Below are 19,853 nucleotides of genomic sequence, written 5' to 3'. Positions count from 1 at the left end.
CAAAAAAAAAAAAATTCCATGAGTTAAACAGCTGGAATGTGAGGGAAAAGATGAGGTACAGCCACAGATGGGGGCGACGGGCAGCGTTTTGGAGACCCGACAATGGGCACACGCACACACCTTTAATGCAAACAGCAGTACTACAGGAAAAAACACTGAGAATGTTTTGCGGTCATGAATCGAGTACAGCTACACACGACAACTCCCGGCCCGACAGCAACACGCTCCGGGCAAATCGTAAATGATGAAACCGACAATTACATCCAGAAGAATTCCAACCACTTAGCACAATTAACCCACAGTGCATTAAACCTATCTATATGTCTGTATATATGTAAATATATATCCTGGGAAGTTGATGCATTTCAACATTTTTAATGGACAAATTCTTATAAATAAAAATCAGAGGAGAGGAAGAAGAAAAAAAAAAGTCCATTTTACAAATCGATCCTCAAGATTAATGCAATCCCGCAGGAGAGGAAAAAAAAAAAAAAAAAAAAAAAACTGTGCCGCCCTTTGGTCAGCTCTTTAAAGACCACAACTCCAGGCCCCAAATAAGTGACGGGGGGGAGGACTCTTCATCATACAATTGTTTTGGAACACGCACGCGCACACACACACACAAGACAGACAAATTACTACATTGCGCATTTACAAGTCGACTATCAAATTTGTACACATTTGTTGAGACGAGACCGTATCATGGAGCCATTTCAATTCTTTCTTTTTTGATATAATCTCTTTACACTTTGTGTTGGAGAAATTTTTTACAAACGGACCTCCCACCCAACGCACACACTCACACGATTTACACTCCTCCAGCAGCGACACGTAGGACAGATCTTGTAGTGGAGATGTGCAGCGGCTGGGCGGCGTTTATTTCGTGGACAGAATGAGGGCGACGATGAGGCCGTAGAGCCCCAAGACCTCGGCGAAAATCAAGATGAGGATCATGCCCACGAAAAGCCGCGGCTGCTGAGCCGTGCCCCGCACGCCCGCGTCGCCCACTATCCCGATGGCGAAGCCGGCCGCCAGCCCGCTCAGGCCCACGCTTAGGCCGGCCCCCAGGTGGAGGAAGCTCCTTGGACACGGAGACAGAAAGTCGTGGTCAGCACATGGCGAAAAACGTCGGCGGATTAAATGTGCGCGATTAGTCTCAAGTGTTTTTCTTTAAGTTTGAAGTCCTCAGTTTCTGACAAAAAAAAAAAAAAAAAAAGGAAAAAGTAGGGCTGTAGCTATCAAATATTTTTTTAATCGATTATCCATTTCATTATTTGTATGAAAGCAGATTTCGAATGATCAACACAACAGGACTGCTTCCTACTTTTTTTCTCCAGTTACTAAAAACATGTCGCCACAGTCGCCCTAAAGTCAGTACCCCACAAAATTTCAGGCAAGTCTCGTCAAGTCATTACTTGTATTACAACATATATTTGCACACAAGCCACTTTGCAGTATCTGTACTCACATTTACAAACAGTTTTTAAAAGGTCCTCAAACAGTTTCCGTGTGGTCTATGACATCACTGTCTTCTTAAAGAAATGAATAACTTGAGACTTGGTTAATGTTTGACTAGCTATTGGTGAGTTTAACTTTGACGTTAAGATAGTTTAATTATCTTCGTGGGTGGTAACGAACAAGTTTTATTAGCTATGTTTGATATCATCTTGACATTTTATTTTCTCACTTCCTGTTAAAGCAGAGGTTTTAATTTGAAGGCATGTGAAAAGGAAAACCACTGGCATGAGTCGTTTACACAGAAAAACACAACTCAAACTTGCAAAGAGAACAATTTAGAAATGCTTAGCCTGATAAAAAGTGACAACAGAGAATTTGTATATATATATCTATTCTTAAGATTCCATTTTAAATATCATTTATGATGCTAAATGTTACAATTTTTTCAAAAGCATAATGCTTGAAACCAAGAGATCTCCAAGGGAGTTCGTAAGTTTTTGTATGACAAGGAGTGACTTCACCACAGACGCTCTATTACCACTGTATGGATGAAGGTTAATGGAATTGCAGTAACGCTCCGACTTTGTGGTAGCATTTTTACATCAACCGCAATCCTCTGCCAGAGGCCTCAACCGTGTCCAACTTTTTCTACCATTCCACCACACAGTGTGAAGTGTGCAGCCTCAGCATTAAGTTGCAACAAAATGTATGGTTGCATGGAAATCACAGGGATTAAAAGAGAGAAAAACAAAAACAGTACAAAGCCCAGTACTTTAAACATCACATCTATATATGTAAGAGACGTTAGGAAGCTTTAATCTCTCGAAATGTTATTCACGTGAAACCTAATGTGAAATAAGCAAAAAGCTATTTTTAAGAGGTTTCAATCTAAAACAGTTAACTTATTTGCACTTTTAATGGCTAAATAGTCATTCTTGAATGGTACTTGAAGCACTTTGTTTATTTTCGTTACAAGTCATTGAAAACTAGCAGATAATTTGAATGGATTTTTTTTTCCACTAGATTTTTTATTTTATTGCCTTCTATTTAAAATGTTTCATAAAAACATGGAAAAATCATAAGCTAAATTGCCATTCTCTATCATGTAATTTCAGAGAAAATCAGTTATCGGGTTCTGACATTTTGTAGGAGTGTGGTGGATGCAAACTCACTTGTAGAGGCTGACCCTCTCTGTAATGCTGTTGGCAATCAGCACGGCTACAACCAGGCCATAGATGGCGATGATCCCCGCCATGACCACGGGGATGATGGACTTCATGATGAGCTCCGGCCTCATCACCGACATGGCGGCGATGCCCGTGCCGCTCTTGGCCGTGCCGTAGGCCGCTCCCAAGGCTGCCGCGGGACAGTACGAAAGGAAAGCGGTTAAGATTTGCACAGACTAGACGCGTCACGCACGAATAAAGACAGATGTGAAATAAATGTCATGTCGCTTTCAGTTCCTCCTAAAAGTCCAACATGCTGACATTCGCTTCCATTCAAACATGCTTCAGTTTAATTCACACAGAAAATACCAGACGTGTACATGTGTGAGAAAAGAACAATATGTAGTTTCAAAATGCGTAACCAAAAACAGCTGGTTAGTAGGTGAGGTTTGACAACATTGTGAGCTTAACATTACATTGCTTAGACATTGAGAAGTGTCCAGAGCTCTCTACAGAACCCTTAAGAGCATCTGAAAGGCCTCAAGAGACATCTTTGCGATGCTCTCGGTTAACTCGTTTCTTGGGGCAACGTGTTGAGAGCTAGCAGGGAGACGGCCACGCCAAGATGAGCCGCGAGGCTTTCTGGGAAATGGATGTAAACGCGGTCCAATCACTTAAGTGTGCACACAGCGGTCGACCACATCCGGCAAGTTGTATAACACATCAGATGTGGTCAAAATGAGGTTAAATCATTGTTGAGAAGGCACAGCACTGAGCACTGCGGGCCAACAATAAAACTGCCAGATATTTCTGTTTAAAAATGCTCAATCAATTTGTGTCTGATTAATCAATTAATAACCAATAGAAAAGGGTCTACTGTGCTCAACTATCATTTATCACCCGACAAGGTAATAAATTAGCGCCTGTAAGATTATCCGGTGTCAACTCCATTATTTCTGGGCGCGTCATCGCCAGTGGAGCCTGACAGGTAATGACGGAGTCCTCACACATAACATAAGCACACTCATTTCAGACTATGAAATGTGTCACGTGTGGTAGTTCCTGCAGCTGCTGTGGTGTTTACCTACAAAACCGAGATTTTAATCCTAATCCTCTCAGAACAGGCTAAGAGCTTTTACATTTTTTCCTCCTCACCGATGATTCGCTTCAATGGGAAGCTCCTATGACGTCTTGTGATGTCAGAGCAAAATTGCTCAGGCGTTTTCGATTAGACTGTTCGGCAGGCGAGGGAGACTAGGGAACACTGGCCAATGTTGGGATCAGTAGTAAAAATCATCTTGCTTTTATACAACGATGTGCAGGCTGTGTAATGATGAGGGTGCAACATTTACAATATGAGTCACGCTGTAGCCATGCGTCACAAGAAGAGAGCTAGCTGAAGAATATACTGTCAAATAGTGCTTTATAAAATATGCAAGAAGGAAAAACTGCATAGGATTCATCATTTCAAAAAAATACAAGTAACGCAAACTGTATTAGCCAGTAAAGCGCTATTAAACATATGTTGGCCCAAGTGTCATGTCACGTCAGTTTGTGCTATCATGTTATTTAGGCTAGTATGCTAACTACTACTGTTGATTGGCATCATATGAAGGTGGCTTGTTTGTGTGTGAGAATTTAACTAGTGATACAACTTAATACAGTTGTTTATGTAACGTGGGTTCATGATGGCGTACATGTTAGATGCATGGCGATGTTTTATGATCATCCCTGTTTTTGCTCGCAAATTTAAATGGGCACCAATTATTTAAGTGGCAGGGGCACGGCAACACTTATTCCATCTGCTTGTAGATTTCATCCTTCCTTTTTCATTTCATAGCATTTTAAAGACCTTGACTTTAAAGACATTTTAAACACATTGCAAAAAGATTAATTCACAATTTACTTTTTAATTTTATCAAATCATAAACAAACAAATGTTGTTGCCACTTTCAGTTTGTCCCATCAAAGGTCCAAACAAGAAGACATTCACATGATTTGAATGACACAGTTTTTATGCCTTATGCCCTTCCTGACACTACCCGCCCATTTTTAATTCATCCATTTTGAAACCGGCAGTGGGAATCGAACATGTACACTATCAAGCATATATCACTACATTACTAGTGCCAAAAAGCCAAATATTAAATGCTCATTGCTACTGAAGAGTACTTGAGTGACCTTAGAGCAAGAATGGTGAGTGCTCCCAATATCAGAAAAAAAAAAAAAGAGCTTATTCCAGCTAAATAAATGTCAAAATCCAAAAAGCTCACATTGTGTTGACTGAAGCCACTGGAGCCCAGCTGAAACACAAGCTAACGTCAATGCAACATCAACTTCGGAAGCCTGAATTCTTAAAAACACCTATATTCACTTTAATACTTCCACTTCCTTCTCCAAGGGTGCTCAAACCCCTCGCCCCAACAGCTCCCAGGATTCTAATTCCCCAGCTGTCACTCATCTACACTACTTATACCTTTTATCTACCTGCCATTTTACTTTTTGTTTTGAGGTCTGAAACTACCTTGACATTCAACAATAATTCCTAAGGAAGACTATGCAGCCTTGAGTTGTGTCAATAATATTTAAAAAAGGGGAGGGACCGAACTGACATACATGATGAGTTGGCCTAAGGCTCCAGTAAGTTAAGCCTAAATATTCAAGTGTCCATCTTTATTTAGGTCACATTTTACAAATTGAACAGACGTAGTGTTAAGGTATGCCAAGATTTCACAAGACCAGTCAGATGGCCAATCATGTGATTGTCATGTGACTTGGTGTCATTCCTTTGAGCAATAAGGAAGTTACCCCTCTGAACCGACTTCCCAAAGTTTTGCAAAAGAAATGCCAGTTTTTACAGTAGGTAGGAGATGAGTTGGGTAACAGTTTTTAATCATTTTGAAGAAGTGGGCTCTGTTTTAAATTGAATCCAGTCAGACAGAGACTTTATAAGCAGACTATTTATTTTATTTTATTTTTTTTTTTAATTAAAAGTATTAGCTATATTGATATAGACCAAAAACTATGCATAATGAACTTAATTTAAAAAAATGTGCTGCAGCAAATGCTGCAATAATAGTTTACTCTTATATGGAGAAAGTCATAACGTCAACTGCAATTGAAATGTCATAAATGGCACAACTTATTTTAAATCATTATTCTGACATTCCACGTGGAACTTGTGGTAAGTCCGTGTAACATTCGTGAAGCAATTTAAGAGCTCGACTTCGTTGGCGGTAGCGTATTATTAACGAGTGTGAATATTGCTACTATGACAATTCATTTATTTTAAGTAAATATCAGTCTAACACGAGGCTAACTTGGCGGACGTCATCTGTTAGCTTTAGCACCGTTAGCTTAAATGCCTGTCGTGTTGGAGCGTGCAATTATGCGATAAAAACATTTAGTCACGACGCGACTAAACCGAAAGCAATTAACTGCTTTTATAAGACGAATTCGGCAACCAACAACATTTGAGAGCCAACCTAAAGACCAATAACGTGGTTGTCATTTCGACTTACCGGACGCTGTTGGCATAAAATGACATTTAAAAACACACACGTCGCCATTTTGTTGACAAAATAATAATAAAAAAAATAGAATTCAAAGAAAAGCTTGAGTGGTAGTTACCGCTGAACACCATCGCCGCAGAGGCACCCATCACTGCGAAGAACGGGGAGTATTCGGGACTTTCGGCCGACATTGTTCCAGACAAGATATATATATATATAAAAAAAAAGAAAAATAAAACCAGAAAATGAAGGATGTGACGACGTCGAGTGAAAAAGGGAAACCCAGGCGAAGGCCCACAAGCTGGGGCTGGAGGAGGCGGATGACGAAGGGGGGAAAGAAGCGTCTACCTAAACTAGCAGTTGGTTGTGTTGCGACTCAGTCACGACTCTTGGGATAAATACCCGGCGCAGAGGCACAAAATGGCGAAGCGGAAAATATCACCTGACCAACCTCGAAGCTATCGACACAGCTACTTATGTTAAACCAACATATGTTAGTAACGTAATCTTTTACAGAAATGACTAAAAACAGCTTTTAAATATTAACTCAATTGACCCGCTATTGTAGTGGGAATCAAATGACAATTATCGTGGCTCATTTTTTGAAGGTCACCCCTATGTCGGAGTTCATTTGGTACAGTCCGCTGCAGGCTTCCTGTGACGTGCGTTGACCGTTTGGAGGCAGTAGCAGGATTCAGGGATTTAATTGAACATCTTTATTGGCATAACCCGTTAACAGGATATGAATTCAATTACATTCGCAGTTTTCAGTCTTATAAGCACATAACGAATCGAAAACAATCATTAAAAGTATGTTATGCAGGATTTAAAGCCTTGATTAGTATACATTTTGGAAGCTAATCATGCGATGAAATTATGCAGTGGTTCTAAACACATAAAAAGCAAACAAACGACCAGTATGTCATGCAGGATTAACGCTTTTTAATAGTATAATATTTATTAACACAATGGAAATGTTAGTTCTCATAACATGAAAAAAAGACAAATACACTTATAAATAATATAGGCTATTTTATGCAGGATTAAATTCATTGCCAGGTGTGTCATATAAAAACATAGTATCAAATTCAGCGCTGCCATGAGATACATGTTTCCCAACTTATTTTTCTAGATACGAGCTGCCATTTGGATGTTTTTTTGCTTTGACTTACGAGCACCAACTTGAGATACCGCAAACTCAACTCAACTTACCTCATAAGCAGCAGTTTGGCATTTTGTAAGCAATTCTTTTTAGTCTTCTTCAAAAAAGTGTTTAAATCCACTCCCAGTTGAAGTTCACTGTCAAACTAAAATATTTTAAACAACCAAATGACTCTGCCTCAGGAATGCCCTGCTAGTTTAATGCTAACACACAGGCACAGTATTTTAACAGATAATTAAACACATACAGTGGAGCAACATTATGTAGACATGTAATGTCAGAATAATCACGAGTATCCTCCATGAAAACAAATTTTATTGCATCTTATTGAGCCACTGAAAATAGTGGTGACTCTTATGGTTTGTATCAGTATGACTGCATTATATTGCCCCTGGTGGCCAAGGCGGGCACACCAGAGGGAGCAGACCGATGAATTGAAAAACAAACTGGTAATTTCTTGACATTTGATCAAAAAACACATTACAAACTGTTGACATATTCTGTATGACTGACTGAGCTGAATGGGAGAATATCTGTGTCACTCTATTGCACGTGTTCACACACATTCCAGTGCAGCAGCGGGTGCTTTGCAGTGAGCTGTGACATGCTGCAACGTGGGGCACAAGAGTGAGAGAATTTGAGGCAGCGTACATGTTGGAGTGGATGAGAAGGGGGCGGGGTGGGGGGTGTTTGCTGAGAATTCCCCTCTCCTCCAAGCTCAGAGAGGGGATGTGGAACTAGTGTGTGCGTCAGAACTGACTTGTGCCTCTTTCCTCCTCTGCAGCCCAGTCAGCACTAGACAAGCACCCCCTCCCCCTTGATGTCAGCAAAGTCCCGTCACACGTGATGCCATTTAGCAGCAAAAGGCCTTCTATATATCCTACAAGATGACATTTTTGGTCCTAATGTTATGGTATAATAATCAGCTACGGACTGACAGTCTGGCATTTGTAGTATATTGAGAGCCTCTGTAAAGGGGAAATGTGACAAATTCTCACAAGGGCATGATGAGGTCACAGTGCTACACTAAATGCAACATATCCCCCCACCCCCTCTCTCTCTCACATGACAGGAAGAAACATTATTTTGGATCATCTCCTTAAGTCTACTTCTTAAATCCCTTGTTGACTTGTAAGGGGAGGGGAGGGGGGGTCTGGTGGGAAAAGAAGCCCGTCTCAGTATAGGGTTTAGACATAAGCATCTTATTGCAGGGGCTGCAAAGCATGGTCGCCAAGAGGTACGCCAGACCAACACCCAAAGCAGCAGGCTAAATATAGAAGCGCATGTGTGTGATTAGCAGGATCCTCAATGAAGAGAGCAGCCTTGGCAAGCTGGAGTCAACGGCACTTATCGTAAAGAGGGAATTACTACGACACTTTGCCATCCCCGATATTGCATCTCACAGGATGCCACACCCGGCGCAAATGAAATGGCTGTTTTAATTATGATGAGTTACAATATGGATGATTTAACATATATTGTGTGTACTAAAACAATGGATAGTTTCAACTGTGGTTAAAAAAGTCTGGAGCCTGAAATGGTAATAAGAACATTGAGGTGGATGCTAAATCTTTAGTAATACATGCCTAATATTATACATTTTTATTCGATTAGAATATTTAAAGGGATACTTTACTTATTTTGCCATTTTTGGCAGTCAAACATGAATATTTTGCCTATAATAAATGTGATATTTTCATTATTTTTCATGTACAATTAGTACCTTTAAAAACATTTTGCAACTTGCTCTCGACTGAAAATGACATCACAAGGGCTCAGGTAACCAAACACAGCTCAGCTTCTGAATGTTACATGACCTGTTTTCTAGTTTTGGTCATGTGACATTCACAAGCTGAGCTGTGATTGGTTAACTGAGCCCTTGTGATGTCATTTTCAGTCGACAGCAAGTTACAAAATGTGTTTTTAAAGGTACTAATTGTATATGAAAAATAATGAAAGTATCAAATTAATTATAGACAAAATATCAAAAATATTAACTTTTTATTGCTATAATGGCCTAAGTAAATAAGTTAAGTATCCCTTTAAATTTGTTTATCTCAGTAGTTCATGGGCTCCCTCTAGTGGTGCACAAAAGTATCACTGAATTAAGTGATACGTCCCCCCAACCCAGTACAGTTCAGTTACACTTTTTTTTTTTTTTTTTTTTTTTTTTTTTGGTGCAATACATTTTAATTGATTTTTGTTTCAGGGCAGATTTTTAGCCATCGTTAAAGTGCAGTGTAAATCTTCAAATTGTCAAGGATGTAGATAATTTTAAAACTACGAATGAAATGTCATCATTACTGAATACAAATTCACTAGAGTTAAACTGTATACTACAAATAGTTGTGGATGTTGTGTAAAAATTTCCAGTTATGCAGTTCAGTCAGAAACTTCCCCAAAGACAACAGAAAATAGAGGTGAGTAAATTCTTTCCCTCACATGCGCACATCTATTTTCATTGTGCATTAACACAATTTGTAAACATTAATAAGTTTGATAGGAATTGACCTGAAAATAACAACAAAGAGCATCTGAGAAATAAAATTGTAGTAGCAACCGAGAGAATGAGTCGTTAGTGGGAGGGGGGCGGGACCACAAGGAGATAGGGATTAAAGGTTTACATTCAAGGTCAGATGACATTAAAAGGCATCTGGCATACTTGAGTGAAGAAAAAAATAAATAAACAAGACATCAAGACAGCCGATTGAGTGCTGCATTATCACATGTATAACACCTGTGACTTTTTTTTTATTAGACATTTAACCACACAAGTACCAAAAGGTTGCATAAGTGTGAGAGCATTTAATCAACAGGCCACTATTCTTGACCCTTGCAACCATTTACACAAGGACGGAAAACCCAAATGGTAAGCAGGAGATAATAAACATTGCTTTTTACCCAAATAATCACAATTCTGACGTTCATAAGAAAACAAAACAAAAAGAAGAGCAAAATTGGCTAGCTTAGCTGCCACTCACGCGGCAGCTTTGGCATAAACATGGTGCAAAAATGGCAACACTGAAATTCACCACCGATACAAGCACAGATCACATTGATTCAGTCAGAGCTCTCACGTACACATGAACACAACTTTAGCTGACTGAGCAAATCCACTTTTATGACATTTGAATCCTGTTTACTAGACATTTAAAAACGGTTAATGGCTGTACATATTTCAGGAAAAAAAACTAGACATTCTGATTTACAAATGTAACTGCTTCAGGTCAACATGCATACCAACACACAACAGATGACACCACATGAAAACGTACACGTTTTTAAACTAGCTACGTACAAAAATAGACAAAAAAAGAGAGATATCACATTTTACACACGATGAAAATGAGGTTAACAAATACAATCATGGATTAATTTATTTTATTTATTTTTGAAGGACGGTTGAAGTTAAATGTTTCCACCTAAGGACGTATATATTTTTATGCCTTTCTGTGACTCCTCCAGTCCCTATCTCTGTTGTAACCTGCGTCTAAACCTCCAAATCCAAACTGAAGGACGTTTGTTGTTAAGTTTTCCATTCAGCTCTTTGTTCGAGAACAGCAAAATGTGCAAAAAAGTACTGAATTGGTGGACGTGCATTCAAAAGTTAGGTCAAATCAAGTTCACTTCAAATCATAGTGGCGTTCCTCCTGAATTTTCACCCGAAAGCCGAGTATGCCAAACTTTTTTTGTGAGCAGTGTCGAATACGTGCTTAATGCTTGTATGAGGTGGGCGTGACCTTATGTGGCCATGGCGTCCTGGAAGCCCCACGATTCCAGCAGGGACACCTGGAAGCTCTCGGCGCACAGTGGCGGGTTGTCGAATGTTGTGCAGCAGCCGGTGCGCCCGTGGTTGAGCTCCGAGTCGATGTAGAGAGCGTTGCCTTCGCCGCCACCTGAGAAGACAACGCAGAGTTGGTGTTGATTGGCAATGCAAATCAAAATCATCACACGGCTCCACACAAACAAAAATGCCACAAAAACTTGGTATACAGTATGTGCTATTTACTTACTCAAAATCTGGGCTCACTTACTGTAACGGCCTCGGATTTAGACTAGACTTGGATTTAGTTAAGCCTTTGATTTAGAATGCTATAATTTTGGACTTAGTCTTAGACTACTGCAATTGTAAACTTAATTTTATTACATTAAATTAGATTTAGTCTTGGATTTAGACTGGTCTGACACCAAATTAGATTACTCTTACTTAGCCTTGGATTTAGACTAGACTTGGATTTAATTAAGCCTTATGATTTAGAATACTATAATTTTGGACTACTGCAATTGTAGACTTACATTTTATTACATTAAATTAGATTTAGTCGTGGATTTAGACAGGTCTGAGATCTACTTAAGACTTAGCCTTGGATTTACACTGGACTTTGACTTACAATAGTCTTGGATTTAGCTAACTTTTAGACTTACAACAATCATATGTTACTATACTATACTTAAATTTAGACTTGACTTATTTACAATTATTTTACTTGGTCTTGGAATTAAGACTATCGTGAGTATAGTCTTGTATTTTAGACAAGACTTGGACTGTCACTTTGACTAGTGTTGGACTTAGGCAAGATTTCTTGGATTTAACATAGATCATATATCACTTTTAGAGGTCTTAGACTTAGACTAGTCTGAGTCCTACTTAGATAAATCTCGGAATTGGATCAGTCTTGGACTAGATCAAGTCTAATTCCAAGGTTTTGGAATTTGGGGATGTTTTTTTACTCTTGGATTTAGATAAATCTTGGATTTAACTCGATTACTTTTAGAAATCTTGGACTTCGACATGACTTAAAACTACTCAGATTACTCTTACACTTTGTATAGATTTAAACATCTTCAATTTAAACTACTGTTGTAAATTTATCTTGACTTACAGATTACTTTTAAAATAGTCTAAGACCTACTCACATCAGTCTTGGTTACACTATACTTAGACTAAGACTACTATTGCATTTTCTAAGACTAGATTTTGGATCTTTTAAATTTAATTAGACCATTTTTATCTGTTTTGGTAGCTAAATCTGGGACGATGGTATAGCAACACATGTTAATTGTTCCTTTTGCCATCTAGTGGAAAAGCATTAAATTGTTCTGCCTGTCTCTTTATGTCACTAAAATAGATAGATAAAAAGACATTATTCATAGTAAATAGTTTTCAGACCAATTAAGTGAAATGGGATCATTTCCCACAGTGGTTCGGAATCACGGCATTAAAGACTGTCCTTTCGGTCACTCACCTACAATGATGGAGTCAAAGTTCCCAGCCATGAACATGGAAGTGTTCCTTGAGTTGAGGTTGAAGTGGCGGGCGGACAGGAAGGGCGACAGCTCGCCAAGCGGCTTCTCGGGCTGCTGCAAACTATTGCTGTCAGAGTTTTGGCCCTCGGAGGGATCGGCGTCCCCGTGACCCTGATTCTTAACGGCGGAGGCTAACTCGGGGTGACGGATGACCACCCACTCATAGCGCTCCATCTCTGGTTTAAGCTGGCGACAAACAATTCGGATTCGGTCAGGGATTCACCAGACACTTTATTAGGAACAGTACTGCATTCTCAACGACTTCCTCCCTGCCATATTGTCAATGAGGATGTGCTTTGAACAAAAAAAAATCCAGTTTGTTTGTTTTTAATTAAAAACTAAAATGGCAAAATAAATACAGCTAGAGAAGATAAATTAACCGCAGCGAGCTGCACAAGTTGCTTCAAGCTACCTTTAAACCGCCAATTCCTGACATCAGTCCAGCCTCTTGCTACGGTGTCACGTGACGACCCGAAGAAATACAACCTTATCGGGTTACAGACGATCCAGATCTTGTCGTGCTTGGACACGCGTCGCGTAGTAAGATGAGCGTGTTTGATGATGTGCGGAGCTTTGACAACTCAAAGCTGTGGCGAGTAAATAATTCCCACAGGGGGCACATCTGAGACATAATCTCATTTCTATTTATAGTCCAGGAAACTCTCCAATGCACCACACGCAGACTGGTTAGATTAGTTTTTTGTTCAACATGACTTTGCAAATACTGTAGAGCCTTTTTATGCAAACTGACGCTGAACTCAAGAACGTGAAACCAGAGTGGACAGCACCCTCTGCTGGCTATAATGAGAAAGCGCAGCACTTGCTCACAAAGCCTCAGACATTAGATTGGTGGAAAAGCAATGACCACAATGTAAGCCACAAAATACTCATTGTTGCCAGATTTTTTTTTACCATGTCAAAATATCCACTATGCAGTACAAAATAAAATAAAAGATAGCTTGCGAATTAGTACACATACATAAAACCAGGAAAAAGAAAATCAACTAACCCTGAAAACGAAGCACTCCCCAGTGCCAAAGAAGCTCAGCTTGTTGCCTCCCCTCTTGCGTTCTTCCCAGTCAGTAGACAGGAAGGCTCCGCATACCTGCGCCCCAAAAGAGCATTGGGATAATTCACTATTATGCATCCTTCAGCATCTCTATTTAACATTAGTTTTTAAATTTGCTGCCTTACATCTCCGCCTGTGGTTCGGATGAGGAGCAGCGTGGGTTCGTAGCCTTCACAATGCTCGTAAAATCTGGGGAGGCATACAGTTAACTTGCTGCAAAGAGCCAATTTACATTCAACACAAAATACCAATTATATAAATGCACACATGCTCCTAAAATAGAAACAAAGTAAAACAAAAAAATAAATAAAATCTAAAATGTACTTGACTACATTTTTTTAACTTAATTTACCTTCTTTTAATTGACTTATTTTGAAGTCCAGACATCTATTTTCCAATAAAAACAAGTCCAAAACTGAAATGTACCGGTTGAGGCTGCAGCCATGTGTGGAGGTGGTGAAGAGGAGCTGCGGTTGGCATAAGGCGAAGCGCTCGGGGATCCACGACCAGATTTCTCGCATCTCCTTCGCGCTGACAATCTCCGAGGAGAACGTGTCCGGGTTAAGCGCCAGCTGCACGTTCCTTCTGGAAAAAAAAAAAAAAAACACAGGAAGGGATTGAATAGCGACGAAAGGCGTGATTTTGAAAAGGATTAAATTAATTAATTAAAATAAATAAAAATAAAGTATTGTTAAATTAAATTAAATTATTATTATTGTTATTTATTCATCTTGCATGCCAGCAATATATACAGACAAAATAATGAAATGGGCTCAGATTTCACGAGTATTTACATTTGTGACTAAATTGAGAGAAGACTATCATAAATGTTCCTGTAAATATACTTTCTGGTGATATTTAGCTTTGGTAAGTGATCCATGAGATTTTTCTTATGTACTAAATTATGTGCCTTGGCTCAACAATGGCAGGAAGCCCTCCACTAATATGGACAAAAATGTACGACAACAAAACAGAGTTGATTTGATTTGTTGTAGCTGCCAAGAGGGAATTAAATACATATTTTCTTCCAATTTCACTTCCTGTAGACGTAGGTTTGTTTTGTCTAAATATTGTCATCTACAATTGTGGTATGAAATGTAACCAAGAGTAAAAGAAGACATATGAGAAAGGGAAAACAATGAATGGAGGTGGTAGAAGAGCGGTGAGAACCCACCTCGATCTGACCCAAAAGTAGAAGCGAGTGAAGAGCAGATGGAAAAATTGATGGGAGAACGTAGCAAAAACCAAAAAAAGAAGAAACAATGTTAATGTGAATGACAGGAATATAAGAACAAACTAAAAAGTAAAACTAATACAATACAACAATATTTTTCATCCTGTCCTTGACATTTAAGAAGTGATGTTCCATAATTAAACTCATTTACTCCCAAAAACGTATAAATACGTTCTATTTTAAATATTACCCTGCTCCCAAAGATGTATTTATACGTTTTGGCTTTGATTCAGCCTCTGAACTGAAGAGAATGCTTGATGTAATGGTAGTTATTACAACAACGGGCAGCTGGTGGCAGCAGAGTATAAGAGATCAAAAAGCTCTTTCCCCCACTGTTTTAAACAGATTTGTGAATAATGATGAAACTTAGCCATATTCTAATGCTAATTGATGCAAAATGGAAACAGATAGAAACATACTTTTTTTCCTGATGAAAGAAGAGGCTCTAATCTTTCTTTTGGTAGATTCCATGTTTTTATAGCAATAGGACACAATATTCTATGGACCTTGCAAAATCAGTCCAAATCCAGTAAAGCAGCGAAAATGTCCTGGGAGTGAATGAGTTAATATTGGATTGAAATGAAGTGAATAGAATTTGAAAAAACTGAATCGAAAAACGCTTGTGAATCAAAATCGATGGAGGACATCACAATCGATACCCAGCTCTAATTAAAATATTTAGATTTCCTCTCTCCCCATTGCGGGTGGGTCTGAGTCGTTACTGTGTTTGTTCCTGACCAAATATGTCTGTTCTAACCTCTTCTGCTTGACAGTGATGCCCTTTTGTTGCAGGGACTTCTCATTGGTGAGCTGCAGCAAGGTGATCTCCTTGCGGCTCAGCAGTCGGATGGAGAAGGCCTTCTCCAGCAGCTTATCAGGCGTGACCACCGCAGCGATCCCTTTGACGAAAGCCTGAATGTCCGACCTGACTTTGCCGGAATCCTGCTGCTGGTCGGCCAGCCCAGCCGCGGCTCCCGCCTTGTGTTTCCGGTAGAACTTGAGTAACGCTATGGCCACGCGGTACAGAATCTTGTAGCCCTCCACCAGGTAGACATCTAGGACGCGGACTATGTGGCTGAAGGGCAAGTCGCCGAGCACCCAACGCTGCCAGTCCGAGTAGACCTCCAGAACATCCTGGGCCGTGGCCACGATCAGTTTATGCGCCGGTGCGCAGTACTTGTTGGCCAGGTCCCCGAAGGTCATGCAGCCTGACTCGTAGGCCAGAAAGGTCTGGTCCAGGAGCCGCTTCCCTGGCTCGTTGCAGGCGAGCATGCGGCTCACGTGCTCGAAACACTGAGCCTCGTCGGCGCTAAAGTGCAGCAGCAAAGAGGTGACGGCCGGGAGGGACGGGCAGTGGGAAATGTCGGGGAACTGACCGGCCACGCAACTGATGACGCGATGGGCGGAGCCAACTGCGTCGGCGTTCAGGCAGTAGCGCGGCACGGGGTTCCCGTCCACAAAGTCCGGCAGCGGGATGTTGGAGGACGGCTTCTTCGCGGACGCGCTTCCCATCAGGTCTCGATAGACTTCCGCGTCCGGCGTGACCGTGCGGCAGGGGATGCTTTTGATCAACTGCTGGTACACTTGCGCCCGAAGTTTGTGATTTTTGGCCCAGTAACCCTGACGAGCCAGCTGCTTAAACTCTTTCAGGTCCTTGCAGTCCACCTTGGTGGGCCCGCTGCTCTTGGCCAGATCGCCCATCTGGGTCGAGTCCACAAAGGTGCCATAGTCTTCTTCAGACATGGTGTGAAACCGAGTGGTGCTCGTTGAGGGTATTATTAAACTCCTCCGTACAGCTGATCACTGGCCTATTCTGTGGAGAGCCCCATGACTGTCACTGCAAAGAAAATGGGGGAAAAGGAAAATTAGCAGACATTTTGAGAGCCAACGACAGATAGGCAGACACATCATCATCATTCAGTTTCACTTAATTTGTCCTGAAATTATCTATTTATGACAAAAACTACCTTTGTCTTCCCCTAGAAGGCAGAAGATAAGATTAAAAGGCTGGGTTTCCCCCAGTGCTTTTAGGCGTGGTGGGCCACCATGCTTAGCAATGTTTCGGTGGCAACCGAGAAACATGATAACCACCTGTTGCTATTCGTACAAAAGAATAATAGAATAAGTAAATTTGTAGGGGTGTGAATTGCCTAGTACCTGACGATTCGATTCGTATCACGATTCACAGGTCACGATTCGATTCGATACCGATTAATCCCGATACGAATTTATAAGTCGATTGTTGCGATTTTTTTTCATTCAAATTTAGAAAATACTAATCAGTAAGCTTGTAGAGTGTAAGATTTATATGAAAATGTATTATTTATTTATCTGAAATTTCAGTCTTATAGAGGTTGTAATCTGTTTCATGTTTGAACAGCATTAAAATAAAATATTAAGGCTTAATGTTCCGTTCATATAACATTCTTCCATGCTCAAGGTGTGAATCCTAAAAAAAAAAAAAAAAAAAAAAAAAAAAAAAAAAAAAAAAAAAAAAAAAAAAAAAAAATCAATTCTGCCGATTATTGAATCGATTCGAGAATCGCGCGATGTAGTATCGCGATATATCGCCGAATCGATTTTTTTTTTAACACCCCTATAAATTTGTGATTAAATTGCGACGAGATCCTCACATACCAAATAAACTAATTGGAGTTGTTTTCCCCACTTGTCACTGCCAGCTGGTCACAGTAAACGTTTGCTATGAAACAGCATAATCCAATCTATGCATACTTTTAGAGCCACAAATATCTGAAAATTAGATCAAGTAAATCCGTGATGTAACTGGAATGCGAGTTCTCACGGGACACGCCGGTCTATGAAACATCTTAATTGGTCAAGCTTAAGTTAAAGCAAGGATCTCCAGAAGCGTGAACGGCATTTGGCAAATAGGAGCTCAACGCATAGAAGATCCTTTAACGCTGGTTTAGTGCTCATCACGTGGACAGCTAAAGAGTACGTCCAAAGATCAGTTGCAACATGCTCAGAAAGACGTCGTCGTAAACACTCTCACATGGTTTTACGCAACAACCAGACACTGAGGAAATTTGCTCTCACTCATAGTTAATTGCAGACTTTGATCCTTGTTTAACTCATTGAAGACATCGTCTAGCAATTTATTCACTTAAAATACAGTAGCTGCTTTTCCACATGATCCATGTCACAAAAAGATCTTTCTACAAAGCGCATCAAATGTACATAAAGGAAGGCAAGGGAGACTTTGTGCTAATGTGAACGAACTGTGCAGTCAATCTTGGCAGATTGTAATTGGGTAACTCATGCTCAGGAATATGAGTGAATGCATGTAGTTTTACTTTAAGTCTTGCTACTTATCTATTAGGGCTGCACAATATATCAAAAAAATATCGATATCGCGATATTGGCCCTTGTAATATGCATATCACAAAGGCACGCAATAAGTTTTATATGGAATTTTATGCTTTTTATATGAATTTGACCAGTCAGATGCTAACTAAAATGTGCATCGCCATTCAATAGTTGAAAATTATCAAGACATAATTACAATTAATTAACTAAGATTACATGAAGGTTGCTTATTTTGCCCCATGAAAAATGTTTTTCTTTCATTAGGTAATAAAAATGTAATTTCTTGAGGTACATGTTAAATATCGCAATAATATCGATATCGCTATGTTCAGCAAGTATATCGCATATCGCATGTTTTTCCAATATCGTGCAGCCCTATTATCTATACAAACATTTGAGATAAATTCATTGACTCTTACGCTGACAAACATTTCACTTGTAATAGTCCAACTAAGTGAAATGCAAAATAACCTCAGACAATCAATCATAAAAAAAGATGCACTGAAAAAAAATGGGGAAAAAATAGATAAGGGTGCTGACAGTACAACTGACGATTCGAAAGATTGTTAAAAATCAATTTCCAATCAGTACAGCAGAAAAAAAATAGTTGACATTCAAATTTGTACTTCTCTATGTCTAGCCCAACAAATTAACATTTTTGTCGTTTTCTCTGGCCAGAAGGTTAAATTATATTCACAAGAAGCATGTATAAATCAAAAAGTCAAAATAAGCGTCTGTGACTCTGGAGTGCAGCTGCAAAAATACACTTAAAAACAATTTAATCGATAAAATCTAAACGTGATCGTCAAATAATTAGGTAAGGTGCATTTAAAAGAAATCACCTCTTCCATTCATTCTTGCCAAGTTAGCACTGTTAGCATGATCTAGCCGCCAGCTGCCTCTGTGACACATGCTGCTACAATATGACAGGCACAGCTACCTACGAGTCACACATGCAAATCGTGCACATAACCATTCAGGTATGAATTCAAATAACTTAAAAAACGTGTCGGCTAACGGTTTAGCATCGGCTAGCATACGCGTCCCCTAACTCCACATGAATCTTTGCAGCGCAGTCGTCTTTTTACTGCGACTTGGCGACAAAACGACGCGTGTACATCTCAGCCCGGGTGTCATGAAGGAGCAGATATGCTTCTTAAGGAGACTAAAGGTGCAAAAATGACGACGTTGCTCCTACCTGGATGCGGGAGATGTCTTGAGACGTCAAGCGGAATTCAGCAAGTCGCCTCGCGCATGCGCATTTGCTCCAAAGCAGCTCAGTGCAGTTGGACAAGCTCAAGCGCTCAAATGGATTGTTTTGATGGAGACATATTTTCTTTATGTTGAGACTAAAATCACAAGACCATACACGTACGAGAAGTACTGTATTTCTCGCACATAATACGTCATATATAGGCAGGCTCCTTGTTTACCCCCACACTGTCTAAACGGATGACAGTGGGACAGGAAGCACCCTAATAGGGTAACAAAACCTTCCTTTGTGCTGTGGTCAAAGCTACCACCAATACACAACCGCCCAACACATGACACTTGTTACTGATGATTAAATTGTGGAGAACCTCCGTGCTACTTGCAACAACTTGTGTCACACAAGTAT

The 19,853-nt window shown here is 39.9% G+C and overlaps 2 protein-coding genes across 2 annotated transcripts; both read right to left on the bottom strand.

Annotated features, from left to right (window-relative positions):
- Positions 1–68: 68 nt before the first annotated feature.
- atp6v0cb (ATPase H+ transporting V0 subunit cb) lies at positions 69–6,635 on the bottom strand. Its single transcript, XM_077501862.1, has 3 exons — positions 6,255–6,635; positions 2,631–2,814; positions 69–1,081 (listed from the first exon to the last, which is right to left on the bottom strand). The coding sequence occupies exons 1-3, from the start codon at positions 6,325–6,327 to the stop codon at positions 877–879; spliced, it is 462 nt and encodes a 153-aa protein (XP_077357988.1). The 5' UTR covers positions 6,328–6,635; the 3' UTR covers positions 69–876.
- A 3,370-nt stretch (positions 6,636–10,005) lies between these two features.
- On the bottom strand, positions 10,006–19,617 carry tbc1d24 (TBC1 domain family, member 24). Its single transcript, XM_077503493.1, has 7 exons — positions 19,434–19,617; positions 15,666–16,745; positions 14,101–14,259; positions 13,800–13,863; positions 13,615–13,710; positions 12,545–12,791; positions 10,006–11,194 (listed from the first exon to the last, which is right to left on the bottom strand). Exons 2-7 carry the CDS (start codon positions 16,649–16,651, stop codon positions 11,040–11,042), a joined length of 1,707 nt encoding a protein of 568 aa, XP_077359619.1. The 5' UTR covers positions 16,652–16,745; positions 19,434–19,617; the 3' UTR covers positions 10,006–11,039.
- Positions 19,618–19,853: the final 236 nt, after the last annotated feature.

This window comes from Festucalex cinctus, chromosome 17, assembly GCF_051991245.1.
Source record: "Festucalex cinctus isolate MCC-2025b chromosome 17, RoL_Fcin_1.0, whole genome shotgun sequence".
Lineage (NCBI taxonomy): Eukaryota > Metazoa > Chordata > Actinopteri > Syngnathiformes > Syngnathidae > Festucalex > Festucalex cinctus.
Note: the sequence above shows the minus strand (reverse complement) of the source record. Positions and strands in the feature narration are given on the sequence as shown.